Source organism: Lissotriton helveticus, chromosome 8, assembly GCF_964261635.1.
Source record: "Lissotriton helveticus chromosome 8, aLisHel1.1, whole genome shotgun sequence".
In the NCBI taxonomy this organism is placed as follows: domain Eukaryota; kingdom Metazoa; phylum Chordata; class Amphibia; order Caudata; family Salamandridae; genus Lissotriton; species Lissotriton helveticus.
The window spans coordinates 1,497,772,189-1,497,795,749 of record NC_136069.1 but is presented as its reverse complement, the minus strand read 5'-3'; the positions used below and the strand labels follow the sequence as shown (position 1 = coordinate 1,497,795,749).

The window sequence follows — 23,561 nt, the reverse complement described above, 5'->3', positions numbered from 1 at the left end:
CTAAGCTAAAAGCTAAAGGACCCATGGGACCCGAAGTTGCACCAGAGGGGTACCACGCCCTCGAAAAGACTCCGTACATCTCGTTGAGAAACGCAGAAGGGTCCTGGCCTGGGGCAGGAAATGGTGGATGGAAACCTTCAGGCCTGTCCTGAGGAGCGTTCGGATTCGGCTCACCTAAGGGCGCGGAACCCCCATCCTCGCGAAGCTCCTCCTCATCTCGGGCCGGGGACGGCGCCGGAGACGGACTCTGAGCCGGATTCGGAGACGGAGACGGAGCCGGAGACGGCGCCCGTGACTCAGAAGGGGAGGCCTCACCTTCAGGTTCTGGATCCGAAACATCAACGGTCACCACCTTCTAACGTACCTTCTTCGGTGACCTCGACCTCGATCCCGACTCCTTACCAGAACGACGTCGGGACTCATGTCTCCTCTTCTTATGTTTCCTCTTTTTTGAAACACGATCAGAAGCCGACTTCGAAGACTACCTTCCTCGAGATCCAGACCTCGACCTCGATCTCGACTTCGACCTCGCCCTTCGAGAACGAGACCTCGACTTCTCTTTTCCAGCTTTCATTTTAGCCACCAGCAGCTTCGCCTCTCTTTCTCTCAGGGCCTTCGGGTTCATCTTCTTACACGAAGAGCAGTCATCCACATCATAGTCCGAGCTCAAGCACCAGATGCAGTCGCTGTGAGGGTCGGTGATGGACATCATTTTGCCACATTCTGTGCATGGCTTAAAGCCGGTCTTTTTAGAAGACATTGTCGAAGAAACAGGATACAGAGAAGCAGAAAAAGGTAATAATATAGGCAACAAAGTATCCGTTGGCTACAGAGATTCCCGATAACCGTTAGCGTCGACGACGCGGAAAAAAGGGAACTGATGTCATCACGCCGGCGTGGGCCTATTATAGGCGTCGGTGACGTCAGCGGAGTCGCGAGCGAGGTCGTGTCTCTATGACGTCAGGAGTCCACGTCGGCGTGAGGCTACGAAAAAAGAATTTCCGAATGTTGCTGACGCAGGGGGTATTCACAAGTTGAGGAATCCACACGGCAGATGTATCTTTCAGAAAAAAAAAATAAAAACAAACACAAACAAAAACACACACACACCCCCCCCTTTAAACACAAACTTACCTAGGGGCAGGCCCTTGATTCCCAATTCCCCTGTCTGCAGTACACCAAAGGCTTCTAACTTCCACCCAATTAGAAGCTGGAAAAGGGTTTAAGGCCTGGGGTAGACCTTTTTCCCTAAATCCAGCTTCTGATAGGGCAAGCGGTCGTCTGATCGACAAGCCCTGAAACTCCAGAATCGGATCGAAAACTAGCTAAAAGGAGTTTGAATGGAGCCTAGCATGACTACACCGATGAAGGTGGGACTGAGTTTTACAGTGAATCTCCAGAAAAAGAGGAGGAGCTGCAGCTGGCCCCAGAACAACTGTAGAAGAAAAGATGAAGCTGGATTCTCAGGCATCTTCTGCGACTGCGGCAGCTACAGCGTAGAGACCCACACAACACTCTTCTCACTGCCACTACACTCTGCAACATGCAGCCAAACTTTCTTTAAAAACACACAACAACAAAAACACTTATGCCTAGGTCCAGGAAAAGGAAGGCGGTGTCGACCTCCTCAGGATTCACATAAGCCAGAAAATGGACTCTGTGTTCAACTCATTGTATCATTCTGAATAAAAACATTGTGAGGCAATGCATTAAAATCTGTCGGCAGGTTTCAATCACAGATGTGAGGCTCCAATCCAAGGTCTCCTGTCCCATTGGTGCTTCACAAACATAGTAACACATAGTTTTGAGTCCGCCCTGAATTTGAAAATGTGGTTATGACTTTAAAAATAAAAGACAGGGGTGACACAGTTCTAAAGCACTTTTCGAGTTGTGACATTTTCCAAGGCATGCAAAAGTCAGGCAACAGCAGCTTACGGTAACTTAGGCAGCGCAAGCTTCAGGTGGCAAGAAGGATTGTTAGCTACAGCCAGGCAGCATACTTCCAGAGTACAATAAAACAAGCAGAACGGCCCTTTGTACCAACCACAAGACAGATAGCAAAAAAATACACTTACCTTTCTCAGCCAGGTCATACAAATGTGCAGTACCATTTTCTGATATGTGGTTTTCGGAATTTAACTCAAAGCCAAGCTCTAAGGAGGGGTCATTAAATGGGTTCTTTCTTTGCTGTAATAAGAATAATTACACTTTGTGTCAAATCAGCATGTCAGGCACCCGACTGGACTTTCAGATCTAAATGAACACAAATGTATTTTACTAAAGGACATATATATTATACATTTCCTTTTCTTACTGGCAAGTACACTAATCATGTAATAAGCGATGGCTTTCTGTAAGGACAATCAGTAGGGATCAACTACACAGTCGACAATTTGTAAGTAATGGCAATTGGTGACTAAAGGACCCTGGTGTTTTATCATTTTATTCCTATATAAAAGTGCCATCATGGATGTTTTAAAAATAATAAACAAAAATGCATTTAAATTATATTTTTAATCGATGGACTAAGCTAATTACCATATCCCCAGATGTATTTCTATTCAACACAATTGGACAAATTGAATGTTATGTTTTCTATTTCATATTATTATAATCTTCATCTTTTATGATATCAATATCGAAATAAAGATTTTATGATGATGATGATGATGACTAAAGTTCTCTAGCAGTGGAGTGTGTCATAAAATAACATGCTTGAAACATTCCCAACTGTCAGACTGGGAACCCATGACACATTAAAAACAGCAACAATATTACCATGCATTCATGATGCTCAAGCAAAAGTGAGGTGGGCAACATGAGGACCTATTAAATATGGCCCTCCTGGACAACTGTAGCAACAGATAAGACACTTTCTTTTTTCCAGCCTGTAATCTGTCCAAATCACATGCCTAAACTGGACTTGCAAAAAGTAAAAGAGGAGAAGGAATGGTGGGAGGGGGTAGGGTCACTTAACAGAAGTTGTCACACACCTCATGCCACTGCAGAATTGCTTCTTAATTGAACAGCTAGCTGTGACGCTTGCTGAAGTGCTGCAGTACAGAAGCCTAAGAGAGGAATCCCAGCCAACAGACACCATCATAGATTTCCCTATCTTCGAGTGGGGTATAATTTCCCCAGGAGGGACCTACAGGGTTTTGGCATTGCAGACGAAAAGGCAGATAGTTGACCTAGACCCTCACCTTTGCCTTAATGTTATGAAAAGCGGATCCATCCTTCTGAAAGACTTTGTTCTGTTTAAGAGAGAGTAAGGTCCTCTCTGTTACCAGACGATGGCTTGGACAGAACACGAGCAGGATAACATTGTATTGTATTGTATTGTAATTGCATTTATTTAGCGCTTACTACCCCTTATGAGGCGTCGAAGCGCTTTTTCGGCGGGTAGCACACTACTCCGGGACCCATAGAGGATTAGTGTTGAATTAGTATAGTGAAACATGCAAGTACATTTTAAGTGGCGAATAGGTTAATCAGTTATTTGGATTTGGAATGATAGCAGAAGGACAGAGGAGGACAAAGGTTTGTATTTATTTATCGCTCGCTTGTTGACGCACGCTATTCAGGAAGCCTATAAAGGATTAGTGGTGAATTAATATGGTGAAATTTGAGGTAATTTCAGTGGTGGATATTGGTCTGTTACTTGGAGTGAGAAGGATAGCGGAGGGATAAAGGGGGAAGAAAGATTTGCATTCATATAGCACTGTAACCGTTGTACTAAATGCTGGACTTGGAACTCCGCATAACTGCCCTTAAAAAATAAAATGGAAGCTCTAAGTAACAGATGCGGTCTTTCAGAAGATAACTCCTGTACCTCTCTGGACAACTGACTTATGCGATGGCTCCCAATGAAGCCAATTTTCATCCAAGGTGCATAATGTCCACTTTAGGGCGGCACAGTAAGGGGAGCGTTCAAGGCTGACAAATGCAGGCATCTGCAAGTCACAGGTTGGAATTCTGGCAAAAGGATGACTTAGCTTTCCATCTTTTCGAGGTTGATAAATCAAGTATGTAAGAAAGTAAATTACTAATTCGGGTGGTTGGCAGTTCACCACAAGTAATAAAGTCACTAACCGGTTAGGTCCAGTCAAATGTTTCATTAATTTAAACCAGAGTTTAGCCCCTGGTAGATATGGTACAAATAACTGCTCAAGCTTAAGAAAATGGGTAAAGCATTTAGCAGTACCAAAACAGTTAAGTCACTTAACAAAAATCCCACATTACTTTTCAAATATGGAGAAAAATGTTATAAGCAAAATTACACCAAAAGGACACGCATTCAATAAGGGGAAACCAGAGATCTAAATCTGTGAATATTTTAGTGGAAAAGCACAAACTAAAGTAAAGTGCCCAATGTAAGTCAATGTTTGTGATAGACCGAGATCAAGGTGAAATTTCAAGCCAACTGTGCGCGATGGACCCCGGAACGATAGCCAAGTGGATTGGTTCCCATGAAAGTCTGCAAGCCAAAAAGTTTCCAAGTCCCACTTTATAAAGGGAGTTTTTCACATTCTTGCAGAAAAATGTTGACAAGTACTCCATTACTTTTTTAACTCTTTATTAAACATCACGCACAATACAATGGATACAGTAATTGATATGCAGCAATCATCTTGTGCATGTTTTGACCAGACCAAATAGTGCAGGATTAGGACACGCTTATACCTTTGTGCATTTGAAATGGAGCCTATTTGGCTGTTGATAGCATCAGTCCATAGACTAATACATCAAAAATGCAGTGCCCCCTTCCCACCCAATCACCCCCCCTTGCTAAGCACCTTCAAAAAGTATGTCAGAGGCCCCACACCTTTCCTCACTTCCCTGCCTGCTGGCACCAGCCCAAGTCAGATTCCCAATCCTCTACTCGTGGGGGATGCACTGCAGCCCAGGCCCGGGCAATAGTGTGTTTAGCCACCTTGCTGCAATCAGCAGCCAGACCTTCTGATATTTCGGCCAGGAAGCCTCCCCTGCCATAGACAAAAGGAGCAAATTTGCGTCTAAGGGGACAGTTAGATCCAGTACCTGAGACATTCTTTGTGCCACTCCCCCTCCTCCCCTCCACCCGAGTAGAGCTGTATCATTGGGCACCTTCATATGATGTTAAAGAATCTTTTCCTGTCCACAACCCACATGCAAAGTGCAGTTACCTCTTCCTATCATCTAGAGAGGCACCCTGGATTAATACGACCCATGTAGGATTCTACTAATCTGAAACTGCTACGGATCACTCTCTCTCTCTCTCAAGGGCTTTGGAGGGCCTCCGCCCAGTCGTCATCCTTGAGGGCTGCCAGATCTCTATGCCAGGCCTCTCTCAATGCCACCATGGGGTCAGGAGAGTTATTAACCAGTTTTTATATACAGTAGAGATGGCCTGATCTGTTAGGGGTTCCGTGGGTAGGCGATTTTCAAGTGGTGTTACCTCTGGTAATTGCTCCCCTCAACTAGGTCTCCTAAGGGTGTGCACAGTTGACATGTATTCTAAGTCTCAACGCCGAAAGGAACAGCCACTTTTAGATAAGAATATCCTCTTGGTGTGGATCACTGAGAAAATTTAGCACATGCTCTGGAACCAAAGGCTGGATAGCTGAAGCATGTTGGTCCTGCTGGTGCTCTGGAAGTTTGGAGACTTGACAGAAACTTTTCTACGTTCCAATGCAGAATGGGACTTAGTCATTTTTTCAAATGTGCAGGGACCTTTGAGCAGGATGATGCTGAATTCCAATTCGATGGATGGGGCTGCCAGTCAGATTCCTTTTCGGTGGTCTCTATGAAGCTTTGGAAGAAAAGTTTCCAAACTTTCTTCTGATGCACAAACAACCATAGGAATACGGCATATCCTTCTAAATCCCCTAGGACTTCTGTGAAGGCACTTAAACACTCAGAGTGGTACTGGATGATTCCTAATGTTTTTATTGTGTATTAGGACTTTCATCTTTTTTTAATCTTACCCATGGGTACGTCTTTTAATCAATGGGATTTTGCACATCTTTTTATGAACTGTTACTTGTACATGAATTGTTTTATGATGTCGCTTTTATTGTTTATTCAAAAGTCGAATAAAGCTTATATTGACTGACTGACTCTTAAAGTATCAGGAAGAGACCAACATCAGGGTCTGATCCAGCTTCAGTTGCTACTCGTCAACCGGGAACGCCAGGGGAAACAACCTCTTACAGCTTGTTGAGTCCCTGTAGCCACACAGAGGTTTGAAAAAATGTACTTTCTAAAGGTTACTTTTCCTAAATATTCAGCTTTTAATCAATATTAAAAATAGTAGTTTGATCATTTTTCTAGTTGGTCTTAAACTTGAGATGGCAGAATAAATATTTTAGTTTGTACTGTAGTTACACGGCAGCCAAGGCCTGCTGCATGAAAAATAAAGTTTGGGGCCTCATCACTATAAGGACATAATAAGATTTAATGTCCACATGTCCCTATTTTTAAATACCATGCACCCAGCCTTGTGGGCTACAAGTTCTACATAGAGGGGAATTATTAATATTGAAAGGTAGATTTTTCCCTCTCAAAAAGTGTTATGTGGTCAGGTCAGACTACAGATTGAAACTGCAACAGATAGCCTACATTAGTACGCCTGAAGTCATTTACCCTGCCATACTAGTGGATGGCAAAGTAAGTGCTTCATCCATGGGTGACACTTAACTTTCTATGCCATATGTGTATTTCTGCTCCATATACTATGGCTTTATAGGAAAATTAAATATGCTAATGAGGGGTTCGCCAATTTGTACACGTTTTAGGGATCAGTGCATACTCACTGGGCACTGGCCAGTAGAGAGTAGCGCTCCAGTGTGCAGAGTCTAAAAACCAGCAATACAATTCAACATAAAACGCGGTTGGTCATGCAAAAAGAGGCATTTTCTCCCAAAGTACCATTAAAATGGGGAATAGTGACACCTGCTATATATTAGCACATACAAATAAAAACATTAAGAGGCTATACAGAAAAAAAATTGTTCTGTATTTGCTTGAAAAGAGGGCCAAGGGCAAGAGAACTGTATTCGGCTTCCTAGTGACAGTAGACGTTGCTACTGAAGGGAAGCAATGAAAGAATCTGAGCAATGATCATTTGATGAGGTAAGGCAGATAAAAAGTCCAAGGATTTTGCAGACTGACTACTGCCCATTTATAAAAACTTTCCCATTTTGAGAAATTGTAAAATGTACCATTGAAACTTGGAAGACCCTACTGCACTCATTTGGTTTGGTAGACTTAAAGACCATACAGCAGCAGATGGTCAAGTAAAAGGAGTTTTGGACTAGATGAAACCATACCACTGTCTTTATGAGTAGTATTGCAATCTATTTGAGAAGACATGTTAAGAGTACTGAAAACAGAAGGAGATGCATGTATGTGTGCTCAAGGGTGGGCAAATTCCTGGATTTATTTAATCCATGCTAGGCGGATGTGAATCTTCAGACGTTTCCATAAGTTTCTGCTGACTTTGCATCCACCTACCCCAATTAAACAATAACGACTTAATGCAGGCACACTCTGGGTCCTGACCAGAAAATACTCTGATTTTGGGTGGGGGTGTGGGGGGTGAAGGAGAAGGAGGAGGAGGAGGAGGAGGTGGAGGCAAGTGGCTTTTGCAAATGTAAAGCTATACTACTAGACATCCCAACTATTGGTGGCAAATAATTGGGTTAAAAGACCCAGCAAGACACTACCCTGCTGATAGACAGGTGGGCTTTGGACCTGAGCAGAAACCTACTATACCTGTATGGTGGGAATGAACAAGCGCATTGCCACACCAATGGTGATGGTAGTGCAAAAGTGACAGTGGGCGCAGGTTGGGGAGAGAAGTTAACACTGGAGATGCCCCTCTGGGAAACTGAGTACTTATGAAAAAATAGAAAAATACAGAAAGTGGGACCAACTGGGCATCTCTAAAATAAGGGATGTATGGAAGGATGGGGAAGTGATACCCTTTCAGGAATTTCAGAACCAGTAAAACATGACAGTCAGTCAAATGCTCTGCTATATGCCTATAAAATATATATGAAGGACCCATATAGAAAACCTGGGCAAGATGGAGGCAGAGACATCCATTAGAGATGGAAGTCTTAAGGGACCCTTATATAAATATGCGGTGTAGCCAATATATGCCACACTGCTCAACAGCCTATCTTCCCTTGCAGCACTCAAAGATACATCGGAACGGGACCTACGGAGACCGGAGGATGAAGCCTGGGGAGCAGCATGACGATAGCCTAGGGAAGTGGCCATCTAGGTGGGTTTCAGGTTTATACATTTAATGATATTTCATAGAGCATACTATACTAGAACAAGATTGCCAATAGGCAAGATCGATATCAATAGATGCCTCAGAGGCAGTAGGCAGCAAAGCACACTAGTATATGCTGTGGGTTGCCCATGTATATTTGGATACTGGAACAAGATTTACAAAACACTGTCAAGAGGGCTGGGACTAACCCAGAGCCTTACTCCTAACCCTAATAATGCTGGGTATATGGGAAGAGCAGTCATTAGAGAAACATGCACCATGTTCTGTAATGTGACACTAGCCGAATGGGTTCGATGTTCGGGAATGGGGGCACCTACAAAGATAACAGAGTGAGTATAGAACATTTCACTGGTGTATGCAGCAGGAAAAATTGGTTCTTCAGTCTGCGGAGCACCCCACAAACTTGAGAAGGTAGGTTGGGGACAATGGAAGCAATTCATGAATGAAGAGGAAAGGCATGGGTCAGAAATTACGGATTAAGGCTGCCAACAACGGGAATGCGCAAGTGTTGACCATCGGGAATAAGGCTGAGTGGTGGAGATGCGCGGGGTCGTGACTAAAGGAATGAACAGCAGGAAGTAAGACCCTAAGAACTTGTGTGTTTGCATCATACATTATTCATTTGGCACTTTTCCTGTACGTCGGACCCATGGGTTTCATGGAGATCTTTTTTGTTTGCCTGATGTTGCAAAACTGGTTAAAAGATCTTTAAAAAAAAATACTAAATGGCAGAACTCCCCTCAGGTACAACACATTTCTTGTTCCACGCATTGGTGAAACTTATCCAAAGTGCATTCATCTATTATCAATTGCCATCCCAGTTAAGTGCTTAGAAATCCTGATCTTTCCCAATCAACAGTTGTAAAGTTGGATGATGGCATCTCAGCAAAGTCATAGTCTATTGGGTATGGGATTGAGTGGACTTTCTTCTTTCCGTCACCGGCTCGATGCCGCATTTTATTCAAATCCATGGTAGGGCAATGCTTGAAAGCAGAATGGTGGTCTTTCTGCTTTGTTCTGGTGATGCAGATTACCTCTGCAGGTGTACAACGAGAGGCACTTTGTTGCACATGAAAGAAATAACTCAGGTGACTGTAAGGAAGCCATGGCCTTTGGTGTCAGTCTGGTTTTTGATGTGCTTCAAAGTATCATTAATATGTCTGCAAACATTTTCACTATCATATGAATCATCTATATATCGGTATATATATATATATATATATATATATATATATATATATATATATATATATATATATATATATATATATATATATATAAATAATTTTAGCCTGGGCTACAGGATGAAACAATTGCCCGCATGTCACTGCTGTCTATGAATCACCAAAGTGTTGGAGAGCAGGTGAAAGGCTAATGCTGCAAAGTTTATAGCTGTATCAGTGAATGACAGATGAGAACATCCGTTGCCCCACTAGTGTAATCTTAGCCTCAGCTTTCCATTCCTCCAGAATTCTATCTAGGAACAGAGCTATTTCTTCCCACATTGGGAAGTCATAACATCTTGCTATTACCAATGCATGAACTGTTTTCATTGTACTTGCAGTCATGATAATCTTCCCTACAAGGTCCTATCACTGTCCTTTCCTGTCAGTTTGCCCTGTGCAGGGTGCTGCTGGGTGTTTGAAATACACTTGCGAGACTGAAGTAATGACCAATTTTACTTTAAATTGACCAAAGAGGTATTTGGGATCCTCTCTACAACCCAGATGAGGCATCTGGCATTTTACAACTCAGATTTCTTCATCCAAAAGTTGATCCTGGACTGATGTTGCCCTGTAGATGGTTTGCCCTTACACTTTACCCACACCCTGAAAAGAAAGCAGAGCTTGTTGTAATTAAATTTTCTGACTGCTCTTTCCAACAGACCATGCCATTTTTCTCTTATCAAGGGATGAGATCAGTTATAACAAATGTATGGCACAATGGAGCCTTATAAATGAAAACCGAATAAAGTTTGTGTTAAAAAAAGGGTTTGATCAGTTATGACCTCTTCAGGGAGCCCTCATCTAGTGCAATACAGTCATTCCAATGCATGTTCTGGATCTTCATGCTCCACTTTTTCCTCCGCTTTTATCACCGCGGGCTATGTTTATTTTGATGGTTATCAGCCAAGATTCACAGAAGTGCATCTCTGCTATGAAGCTGTGTTGGTTGTTGGGCACGTCCTGGTAAACCCCTTTATCATATTTTGCAGAGTCACAGAAGGAGAGGGAAAAATGGTAATAAATTAGTGAATTAGCTCAAATGATAGGCATGCCTGTAGTACAGGTTCTCTCTTACCCCGGACACTCTTTCACCTATGTCATCCTACCATAAATGGATGGGGATATCTTCTGTAGATTGCATGGCTAACCACCTCCTGGCCCCCAGAATCTTCATCAGCATTCGGCATCTTAGTATGAAACTCTGCTGGCAACTTGCTTGATCAGTGGCACTAGATATTGGGTCATCAGCAACACACTAACTTGGCAGTGGTATTCAAGACAGTCACAGCTGAACTACAGGTCATTGATGAGCTAGTGGTTGTCAACAAGCCTTTCAATGATAGGTCCCTTTTGTGGAGAACGCTTTTGTTATTAAGACAATGGTAGAACTAAATGGTTGACTACATACAAGTTGACCAGGGTCTTCGGTTTGCCTTTTGTAGGGGATGTAGACTTACTTGCCATTTAAGTCACTGATAGAACCCTCATCAGTGGAGAGGGCATCCTTGCTAACAATGGCATCATTAACACAGGTGCTCTTTGACATGAATCTGCAGCAAAAGTAGCCTAATATTTTATAAGTGTGTATCACCCACTGGTGCTGAAGCCTGACCAGTCCAATTTTTTACCTCTTATCCCTTCTTTCAATTTATCTATGTTTTACTTTTAGTGCCTTTTTGCACAGTCTTCCTCTTCATGAAAACTGAAGACATTATGACATCCCCAGTTATTCAGTATTTAAGCCAAAAAGGATTGGGGAATGTCAATCTTGTGTAAATAGTTAAAATAGAGTCGAAAGAGGAACTTTTTGGAATGAGAAAACTCCCCTGCATTACTCTGGAAAGCATACACCCATGCCTTGAAGCTCTCATAGCAGCTGTAGTATTTTTTTACCCCCGCCTCAGTACACAATGATGCATGTAGCAGAGACCTTTCATGAAATGAAATGAGATGGAGAATGGGCTGTTTGGTTAAGAGGAGATACCAAGTGCACTTCCCGGTCTAAAGAGAATGAGTACTGTCCTCACCTCACAGTGTAGAAATCGGACAGTGGTAGCAAAATAATTTCCTTCTGCCTTGTCTGGAAAAGAAATGTTCCAACACTAAGACACAGGGAGTGATCCGCATCAAAGACACTTCTAACGATGTCTGGAAACCTGGACACGTCTCCCTGGAAGAAGCAGCATCGCCGGCTGAGGGTGTCCTGGGCGTCAACTCAAACTGAATTTCCGACTGAAGTCTAGCACAGAGAAAGTGCTGTGACAACCCCTACCTTCAACATGGTCAGCGACATTTGAACAGTGTCATTCCTGCAATTTTGATGGGGCGCTTATTTGTTAGGGGGGGGGGGGGGTGTAGATTGAGCCTGAAAAAGACCTGAGCAGCAAGATCGGAGCAACCACAAGCTCTGCAGCCACCCACACTCCACTGACTGACCGGTGTTGCTTTAAGTTATGGGCAGTGTGCCAACGTGATGTGCAAATTCAGTCAGCTGAGCCGAGGGCATGAATGAAGCATACTTGCTTGGGGGGGGGCGGTGCTGGGCCACATCGCTCAAGCATAGACTTGACTACCCTGAGAGTCAATTACTAAAGGGGTGTATTTGGTGGTCAGTTTTGGGTGCAACTGCAAGGTTTGGAGTATGGTACCAGCGGGAAAAGGCTCTGTTTGACACAATCGGAGCCCAGTAACCCTTGGCTTCCCATGAACTCCTGAAATAATGCTCACGGGAGTACAAAAGTATTATTTCTTCAGGCAACACATTGAACGATGTGTCATAATTACTGCACAATTAGACAGTTAGTAGCTGCTTTTTGTTCCCTCGACTACAGTTCCACCGATAATCCTCATTAAAAGTATCTCGGCTAGAACCAGACTTGGCAGTGAGGCATCCAAGTGGAATAAAAGTATACTAATCAAGAATAGCACACTTGCACAGCAGCAAGTGTCCATCTCTTCAGTTCTACGAGACCGAATTATTTCTCAGCAGAATGGATTAGTTCTGGGTGTTAATAGATGAGAAAAGAAGAGGGGTCTTCAGAAATTCCTTCACACACAACATTCAGTAGAAAACCTAATGTATCTCTATGTGATTCAGAGCACATTGACTGGATGAACTGATCTTTTTGGGCGTGGCAGATGTGCTGCTTAGTGTAATCTACGTACTATTTTGGGAGAATGCATGCTAATGTTTATTTTAAATGCACGGTGGTTTCCCAACCGGACATCAGGAAGGGATTCAAGCATGCGATGCGATGAAAGATCATTGTCTGGAGAACTACTAACATTAGATGAATTGATCATAGCACTATAGTCATAAGATCTGTTATCTAATGTATCATTGCTAAATAAAAAATATTAACTTTGGTTACTGTTTTAGAAAGTCAGAAGTGTGAAAGATGGTGCAAAACTCAGGAATTAACACAATGGTTGCACAGTCTAAAATGTACTCTGATAGACACTAACTATAAACATGCACATTTTCTGATGCTAAAAAGATTTCAACTAGTAGTGTTTCGATTTTTCATAAAGAGGGGATTAACTTTGAAGGTTTTATGTATATGATTATCGGTTTATAGCTGCACCTGTGTATTTGATCTCTCATGACGAAAGGACTATTTTTAAGACTGTCAATGGTTACCCTTACCATAATTTACATGGGGCTACTCCCCATCTCTGACAAAATCTTCATGCATTTTTGGACCTCGTTAGAATACCCAAAATCAATGGTTTTATTTTAGGTGTGGCGACATGTATCTAATTGGGTTGATAATCTCACAATTCCTCTAGGATGTGGTAGAACGAGATCTCGAAATAGAACATAGACTTCTTCTGTCAGGTTGCTCCTGTATTCTCAGGTCTGATCTCCCAATTTGGTTAGTAGAACCTACACTCCATGTTTACACTTGAATTTCAGTAGTAGTTCTAGTTATGAAGTCCGCCCCAAAAAGGACACCAAAGAAAACAGAACTCTTCTCCATTTCACTCCAGCTTCATGAAACCCAGTATTACCAGGTGCTATGAGTGGACAATACAAATAGCACATTATTCTTATGGAATGTTTGAATGAGTTATCATAACAGTTGTTCACAGTATCCCGAAAGGTTCACTTTCACCAGAAACCACAAAATAAATGTAGTTAATAAGCAAGCCTTAGGAATTTTATAAAAAAAAGTGGTGAAAATGTGTGATTCAAGTTTTAGTCACGGTGGGGGAGAGTCTCATGCTCTAAAAGCAAGGGTGCTAACAGGATCACAGGAACTAGACCAGTTATTAGTAGGCAACCCAAATTGAAAAAAAACTTCTTAGCAAATTTACTTTAAATAATAGTTCCTGCTTTGGCAAAATCTTTTTCATGAATAGTGATGCCATACCACCAAGTCTCATTCATAAGGATTCACTTTTCTAATTATAGAGATAGACTTTAAGGACAAAAGAACTGATACCTGCCAGTTAAACAAGATCTTCAGCAAGACTCTCCATACTGAGTCAATATGGAGACATGAAAACACTGGTTTAAAAAGTCTGATATTAATGTCAAGCAAATATTAGAATTATGGAAAATAACTACTCATTGAAATCGCATGCTCTTTCAGAACACTTTAAGAATGAGGATATAGCACTTCAATAACAATGTCAACTTGTTCTTTTTTTAAAAAGGTTATTCTCCTTGGCCCGTTTGGTGGATTGATTGAAGTTGAGAAGAAAGCAGCAATCATATCATTTGTAAATCACACTACTCACCTGTGAGGGTCTCAAGGCACTGGGGTGGGGAATGCTGCTACTGCTTGAAAAGCCAGGTCTTGAGGAGTTTTCTGAAGGTCAGCAGGTCTTGGGTGGGCCGTAGGTGGATGGGGAGGGTGTTCCAGGTCTTGGCGGCGCGGTGGGAGAAGGATCTGCCGCCAGAGGTAGCTCTTCGGAAGCGGGGGACTGTGGCAAGGGCGAGGTCGGCAGAGTGGAGCTGGCGGGTGGGGTGTAGAAGCTGAGTCGTCAATTGAGGTACATGGATCCAGTGTTGTGGAGTGCCTTGTGTGCGTGGGTGAGGAGCTTGAAGATTATGCTCTTGTTAACCGGGAGCCAGTGCTGGTCTTTCAGGTGGGGTGTGATGTGGCTGCGGCAAGGGATGTTGAGGATCAGGCAGCAGAGGCGTTCTGGATGCGTTGGAGCCGTCTCAGGAGTTTGGCCGAGGCTCCTGCGTAGAGGGCATTTTCGTAGTCCAACCTGCTGCTAACGAAGGCCTGGGTGACCATTCTTCTTGTTTCAGTGGGGATCCACTTGTAGATCCTGCAGAGGATGCGGAGGGTGTTGAAGCAGGAGGAGGAGACGGCGTTTACCCGTTTAGTCATGGAGAGGGTGGCATAGAGGATGACCCCTAGGTTGCGTGTGTGGTCGGTGGGTATTGGAGCAGTTCCCAGTGTGGTCGGCCACCAGGAGTCGTCCCAGGCCGAAGGGGTGGATCAGAGGATGAGGACATCCGTCTTGTCTGTGTTTAGCTTCAGTCAGCTGTTCCTCATCCATTCAGCGACGGCCTTCATTCCTTCATGAAGGTTGGTTTTGGCGGTGTGGGTGTCCTTGGTGAGGGAGAGAATCAGCTGGGTATCATCGGCGTAGGAGATGATGTTGAGGTCGTGCCAACGGGTGACGTGGGCAAGCGGTGCCATGAAGTTGATAAACAGAGTTGGGATGAGCCCTGGGGTACGCCGCAGATGATCTCGGTGGGTTTGGAGCGGAAGGGGGGGGGGGGGGGAGGCGGATGCTCTGTGTTCTGCCAGAGAGGAAGGAGGTGGTCCAGTCCAGGGCCTTCTCTTGGATCCCGGCGTTGTGGAGGCGTGTTCGTAGTGTGTGGTGGCAGACCGTGTCGAATGCGGCTGACAGGTCCAGGAGGATGAGGGCCGCCGTTTCTCTGTTGTCCAGCAAGGACTTGATGTCATGGGTGGCGGCGATGAGGGCAGTCCCGGTGCTGTGGTTGCTGCGGAACCCGGACTGGGAAGGGTCCAGGATGTTGTTCTCCTCGAGGTAGCGGGTCAGTTGTTCGTTGACTGTCTTCGATGACCTTTGCCGGGAACAGGAGCAGGGTGATGGGCCAGAAGTTCTTGAGGTCCTTGGGGTCAGAGAGTAGATGTATTTCCAAGATGGAAAAGGTAAAGATTGCTCCAATCGGTATATTTATCAGAGTAGGTGCAGGACTGCATCACTGTCACAGATGTCCTAGTAAAAACAGGCACCACCGTTTAGCAACTAACTGAGTTAACACCAAAGCAGGGCCTACATTAAAAAAAAACTAATCTCATGCCACAGTGATGATACCTATAGAGCCATTGGAAGCTCATTTAACAGTAACACCTGAGCAAAAGTTTTAGCATCCATGGAGGGAATGGAAATGGTAAGGCCTTCAGGAAGGTTTCAATATGAGCTGGTCAGAACGGGCGCCCTGCAAATTTCTAAGCATGCTCGATGTCCCTTTATGGCAGTGGTGAGTGCTGAAGTAGGTCATATACATCCACCATAAAATTGCAAGAAATTAGAATCCTGATAAATACAAACCCCATAGTATCAAAGCAAAAGGGGTGTTGTTGGAACAAAAGCACTGGAAAATGCGGTCAAAATGTTTAGCCTTTCCTGTTTTGGATACACCTACGTTTGCCATTCACATACTGTAAAGCTGCATTTTTGCCTAATAAGATTATATATTTTTTGCTTAAAAACATACAGTTCAAGTCAATCGAAAATCCCTCCAAGTATGCCAGGCATGTGAAGCTCAGCCATAATTAGGAATTTGCATGTTAATACACCCGTAAACTGATCCTGGACTTTTAAAGGAAGAATATTAATTTGACCATCTTAAAACATGTACATTTATGACAATGACAAAATCAAAATCACATGACACGAGTGAGATCCCCCCCCCATCCCTACAGTTAACAAATCTAATTTGGGAGATAAAAGATTGATTAAAGTGGAGGTTACTAGTTACCTAATTTAAGCAATTTCATTTAGAAAGTAAATATTCTGTTAGTAGCGATTAATCTTTTACCAGTGTGCAGGTTATAGGGTACATATGGGATAATGCTACTTCTGAAGCACCGCTTACCTTTGCTGGAGATGAAACTGCCTTAATGGTGGATTGTGGAGGTTCGTATAATGAAATATTGTCCACTTTTGGGGCACTGCAAAGAAAACAAATAATTGTAGAATCTACAAAACGTACTTGGTCGAGATGCTAATAAATATTCATTGACACAATGAAGATGATAATGAGAAGAATGTGCACTTTAAGACACTGGGTTTGCAATTTGAAGGACTTTAAGCAGCTGATGCTGCAGTTACTCTACTCAATGTTACTCAGTTTATCAACCACAGAAGTCTGCAAAGGGTTAATCAGCAATCCTGAGATCTTAGCATGTGACCAGCAGGGCTCTGCAGATGTTGACATCAACGAATATTCAGGGCAGTTATCCATGGGCTCAGTCTGGTCCTTAATTAGCACAAAAAGGGCATACGAGTATAGAATGGAACAACTAAATAAAACAAACACTGGCAAAGTCAACAAGTCTTGCTTGTATTTTTAAATACCTTTCTAAACCATTATATGGTTAGGCTATTGAAAAGCGAACTGTGTGATTTATTGCCCACCACTGAAAAGTATAATTAGAACATGTTTTATTGCATATATAGGTTTAGATGTACACACACTTACGTTGCACCACGTGACAGATATTGATACATTATGTATAGTTCCATAACTGGTGGATGCCAGAGGAAGGAAACTAAACAGGCACCAAGAAGTTCATTACAAGTCACATATGGTTGGCAAAAAATAAAACATAAGGAAACATGCTTCAGACGGAACCAGTGGCCTAGTGGCCTAGTGTATAGGAAATATACACTCCGATAGTAGGCTACATTCTTAGGTCTTTTGTGGAAGACGCCTAAAGAGATGAAGTATTTGGAGGGCCTGGTGGAGGACAGGGAGGGGCAGTGCCCTTAGGACAGGGCTGTCATCAACGAGATGCAAATGCCTGATTTTGCTTTTCACGTGGAGTCTCCGATTGAAAACTACGTGATGGATGAAGTTTTTCATTCAATAAAAACAGAATACATGATCCTAGCCTATCAAATAAAGTAAGAAGAAAAAAACATTTTTGGATAAAACAAATTCTCCAGAAAATGTATTGGGCCATGGGGATCTATTCATCATTAGTGTGTTTGACACAGGACTGCATCTTAAAAAACTGCATTACTTTATTTTGTGATATCTTAAATATATTGGTATGTGCTGAGCACCCTTCTGTTCATGGTATTAATTTTGGTTTTTCCAAAATACAAAGGGAGTCAGAGAGGTCAGGTTCCCTGTTCGTGCACTACCATTGCTCTATGTATATTCCCTAGAATACAAGCAAAACCAGTGCAGGTCTAGAGTGCCTTGACCTTTTCTATTTTTGTGTTTATTAGTAACAAGTAAGTGTAGATACTGGGGATTCAACTGTGGCCTTGTGTATCGGTAAGATACCCTCAGCACTGAACTACATTATTGTATCCTTTGCCGATGTATACAATAAGGCTAAGTGGATCTCCTGCCTTGGGTGACTGCAAGTGAGGACAGAAGCTATGGAGATGTGAGAAGGAAGCGCGCACAGTAAGAGAGGTAGTGATCTCAGGAAGGAAGATTGGCAGGAGTGGAAGATGAGCAATAGTGTTGGATGGAGGGAGCAATAGGACAAAGTGCGAAGTAGGGAGGTACAGGGGGCAGCAAGATGCTCCAAGCACAGAACTACTTGGCCACATCATCAAAATATAAATGGGATTCTGTAAACTTCCACCAAACGCCAAAGGCCCAATGGACAGCCCAGGCTAGCAAAGGTGCATCTTGAAAAGACTATGGCAGCAGATAAGAAAATTCAACAACTGTATGTTGGTAGGAATGCTTCAACATTCAACTGGAAGTTGGTTATAAAAGTCCATACAGCCTAGTCAAGCTGTAGTTCCAACTGGCAGGCGTGTGAGGGAGCAAGTCCATTTTGCAATGATATTATCCTACACCCATCTTTTTCTTAAAAAGATTGTAAACTCCCTGAATAAATTGCACAAAAAAAATGAAAATGCAAATATATTTGTTAAGTCCAAAGCAAGGCGCAGCACTTTTCACCACAATAGTTTTAGAATTTTGATTCTGGACACATTCCTAGTATTTGAACACTGCTTCATGACATTTCTAAGGGTAATTATGATAAACTTTGAGGATTCCAAATTAAAAATCACTTAGTGTATCCTTATTCTACCTTTGTTTGTGGGAGGTGATCATGACAACCACATACTCTACATCAGGCTTCTCCAACGAGTAGCTCGTGAGCTACTGGTAGCTCTCTACCTACCTACTTACCTGTAAGTAGATCTGCTGTGTGCAGCCCAGCCTGCTAAATTAGACACTTTCGGTTGGTTGAATTAGTCTGCGTTGACCAAAATGGATAAAAGTGTGTATTCAAGACAAATGTGTGCATTTTGAAACCTCAATTTCCAAAATATGTTTAAAGCCGATATTGGAGTGATAAATCAGGTGGTACTGGGGAGACTTATTACTAATATTAATACCTTGGTGCCACGTGAATTGCACCTATGGCTGTTATGCCTTACCCATGTATAAATATAAATATATATATATATATATATATATATATATATATAAATGCCTATACATGTGGAGGCATTCCAAATTGATTAAAGGCCTATTAACATGACTTCCGGCAACTCTACCTGATGTACTGAGGTGATCACCGTTACTCATCTTGCATATGGTCACCACTAACGTAATCTTGTCTGATGTGCTCACTATTACAACACTAACCATATTGCTAGCTCGGGATGACTTTCACTGAACATAAGTAGTGCTTATTACTGAAAAAGTTGGAGACCATTGCTCTACACAATTTATGAAGCGATGTCCGGTTACAGAGTGTTTCATTAACACTGAGTTTTTTCTAAATGCATTTAATTCTGTATTTAACCAGTTTTTGGTTTGTCTTGCCCCACATAAAAAGCTTTCCTGCACTACACGTTTTGCTTGAAACACCCACGTTATTATCGTAAATGTATGCACGAGTTGCATAAAGGTCCGGTTTGGCAGAGTTTCACAATGATTTACTCGAGTATATGAATGCCAACCTAAAAAAAGTAATGGAGGTTCGACTTACTCTTGCTTATTACTGTGGGCTTTGCGAATGGATGAACGTTTGCAACAGTACACACTGCTGGAGCACGCCTATGCTCTTTTCTTTTTCTGTTACTTTTTACTTCCACAAGGAAAATCATTTTCCAAATAAAAAAACACTTCCCCTACACCTCTGAGTATGGAAATGCTTCTTTCTCCTTCCTACCCTCGACAATTTAGAGTTTGTGGGGGGTAGCCTCATTTTTCATGACCACTTTGTTTAGTGCCATCTTTCCATCTCTAACCGTAAATTGAGAAGGTCAAAAAGCAATCGTAGCAGTAGACTTTTCTGCATTGGAAAGTCCAGCTGGTGCTTGGAAATCCAATTAATCAGGATTCAGTTAATCACCACCTGGAATTTCAAAGGAAAGTGAATTTATTTCCCAAGTTCCATTACCTGTGCGAAAATGTTTGCTGTTTCAATCCTAAGGGGGTGGAAGTTAGGGGAGGGAAGTGACAGGTTGCACAAAGTAGGTAAGGTGCACCATCTGTAAATTTTTCCCAAGTGATGGTGTAGGACATTTTCGATGACTGACACGGGACAATGAAGCACAGCCATTAGCATGATCTTTCCCAAGCCATCACACCCTGGCATCTGGGTCAGCCTGGAAACTCTGCAACAGGAGGCCCAGATCCTGAGAACTTGAAGTGAATAGAACCAACTCTGCTTCTCCCGCCACCCTACCCCCAACTATGCTTCTACCCCTAATCTAGATCTGTGATCACTCTCCAAGTTACCCACAGCTTGGATGCAAAGTCCTTGCATGGACGATGCCTGCTAATCATATGCATCATGGATACCTTTCAGAGTTTGGTACTGCTCAGATCAGAAGTGCAAATCTCAATGATGCTTCCTGGAGTGTCACTGTGCAGTGGGTTCTGGAGACACTCTTGTCTCTCATTGCTCACCACTTCCAGATTTGGAGTCTGATATGGAGGTAAAATGCTGACACTCAAGAGGAGGGTCTCCCAAAACACAGACTGGCCGTTCCTGGCCTTGATCCAAAATGTGAATGACACTTCCAAGGAGACAGAACCATCCCTTGCTCTACGTCGTATGCTACGCTGCTGGCTGATCCAAACCATGGATGACACTTCAAGCAAGCAACGGATGAAGGGGATTAACTGAACAAGCTCCATTCCTCCTCCTAGCTAGCAATTTCAGAAAAAAGGTCTCTTATACAGTGCTTAACTCCTAAATATCACAATTCTGTTTCCAATGTGAAGTCGTTTCTTTAACAAGAGCGCATGAAACACGTTACTTCCTTTTTTTCTCTTTTTGTTTTAAAGATTAAATAAATACGTCGTCTATGGCAGTTTTCAGTGAACAAAATAAAAGGCTGTGGGGACTTTTGTTTACCCGAAAGTTTACAGAGAGTTTTGACCATTTATGTATTTTCAGCTCAATATGACATAAGTTCTCATCCCTTGTAGTGTGAGCTTCATTATAGTGAAGAGCAAACCAGCTCGACTTCCAGATACTTGGGCTCCTGCCAGATCTTGGGTGTATGAGGTCTAGAGGGACCACCTCACTCCATGTTGTCTTGGACATGGTTTCTTGTCCGGGGATTCATAGCAAGAATTTAAGGCTTTCTAGGTGTTGAAGTTTTTGATTCTACCACTGAGCCAAGAAGACTGAGACACCTGACTGCAATGCATTGTGGGTTGAAAGCATAGCACTGGAGGCAGGGCCATGATGACACGGGACAGGTGATCACTATAATCAGCCTTGGCATTCAGTAGAAGTACCGTTACTGCAATGAGTACTGAATGGTTTACCCACTGCTCAGAGCCAGATGGTTAGCAGCAGCTACTTTGTACAAACATCCGCCTTGTATTTCCCAGGCATACTCAACTATGTGATCTGATCTCAAAACATTCCCCACTCTGTACAAATACTTTCTAGTCCTGACTTTGTTAGTTTTCTTCCCAGATGCCAGTGGCCAGTATCTGATCTTTATCTAATCATTTCTTGGCAGGAAGTCAGTTTCATATTTTGTTTCCTTGACCTAAAGGCAACATCTTTGTTGATTGTATTATTTTGGCAGGGAAATTATTTCTAAAATATTGATAGACCAAGATGTACCGAACGCAACGACGCATGAAGAGCTATGAGTCACAGTTGATAATAGATCATTAAGCCAAGCCCGAAGTAATTGGTCCCCCTATCATTCAAATGAAGTTTCTTCGAAACCTGTGCTGGAACACGGAATGCTACACATCTGCAGAAAAGGATCAGTGGTGGCGAACAGCACGGATGAATGATGTTACAACGCATACTTTTACAACGCATACCATTACAACGCATTTTTTACAACGCAACATCCATTACAACGCATTCCATTACAACGCATGCCATTACAACGAATATTGTTAAACTACCTTTACAACGCATTCCATTACAACGCATACTACCTTTACAACGCATACCATTACTACGCATAACATTACATTGCATGTTTGGTAAGTATTGGATAGTGTAGGGGTAAAAATTACTATTCTAACTCCAGGGGGTGCAACAGTAGGGTAAGTGTTGGATAGTGTAGGGGTAAAAATTACTCTTCTAACTCCAGGGGGTGCAACAGTAGGGAAAGTGTTGGATGGTAATGTTATGCGTTGCAATGGTATGCGTTGTAATGACTGCGTTGTAATGACATGCGTTGTAATGTCATTCGTTGTAATGGTTGCGTTGTAAAGACATGCGTTGTAATGGATGTTGCGTTGTAAAAGTTTCGTTGTAATGGTAGTGCGTTGTAAAAGTTGCGTTGTAAAGGTTGTTTCCCCGAACAGCACATCACAACTATTGGCGCTTTGCTGAGAAATTTAATAAACTTTGGTGACCTTTATTCCATTGGTTTTCAGCTGCAACATTCTGGTCACCCCACACAGGGAAAACGAACATCCAGAAATGTTCAAACACTGAACTCAAGTGGAGGGGGGGGGGTGACTTGCGTGGATATCACTATGTTTTCTAGCCCACAATACACTGCAATCCCCAAACCTTTACTACAAATTACACACTTTCCTCAAATTCCTGTGAGGGGAAACTTCCAGAATCTGTAAAGAGCCACAAAAAGCCTACCATCCAGCGTTCCCACACTTCTCATAAGGAAAAACACCCCACTTGTGTGGTTGGGCCTAACACCTGCAACTGGAAAGGACACAAAAAGTGACATAAAGACATCACATTTGTGGCACGGAAAACAACCCTTTTCATGATCTGGCTTGACAGCGCACATTATGTTGGAACCACCAGAAGAGGGGGTATAGCCCACCCGCTTGTTGGGAGCCAGGAGTAATTGTTTTGATTGGGCAGAAATTGTGTGCTTTCACAAATAAAAACCTGCTCTCCACACAGCCATTTTAATTTTGTTTATCCAGCTGACTGAAATTCAACTTACAGGGGCACACATGACATTATAATGTAAAGTCTCAAAGATAACTAGATCATTATGTTTTTTTGTCCAGCACATTTGGAAGAAAGGCAGTCACTAACCTACATGGAGTTCGAAGTCGGGCTCGACAGTACAATTATCACATGACCTTTTAACTCACAACCAATATTATTCTACAGTTTCTTTACTTTCACAAAAATACATATCCATTCCCATGCTATCTACAAGAAATGCTTTTTGTTACAATACAGTATTCATTTAATGCCAGACCTATTAGCATTGCCAAAGCTTAAAGGTTATGTGGGTAGCTGCGGAATTTGGGCCACCACCTAGATGAAGCATACTCATTGTTCCTGCTGGATCTCTCCGATGCCTTCAACATCATGGACCATATTTAATTCCGATGCCCTGTTCAGCACGCTTTACTCAAAGCTTTGTGAATGCCAGTCAAG

General features: G+C 42.6%; 1 protein-coding gene across 17 annotated transcripts in view; it reads right to left on the bottom strand.

Annotated features, from left to right (window-relative positions):
* Positions 1-23,561, bottom strand: part of SYTL2 (synaptotagmin like 2) — a 398,207-nt gene that overhangs the window by 178,509 nt on the left and 196,137 nt on the right. For all 17 annotated transcript variants that reach the window (XM_078658474.1, XM_078658456.1, XM_078658457.1 and 14 more), the window contains exons 5-6: positions 16,601-16,676; positions 2,076-2,187 (exon numbers count right to left, since the gene is read on the bottom strand). In XM_078658474.1, the coding sequence (XP_078514600.1) occupies positions 2,076-2,187; positions 16,601-16,676 (188 nt within the window). The remainder of the gene's footprint in view (positions 1-2,075; positions 2,188-16,600; positions 16,677-23,561) is intronic.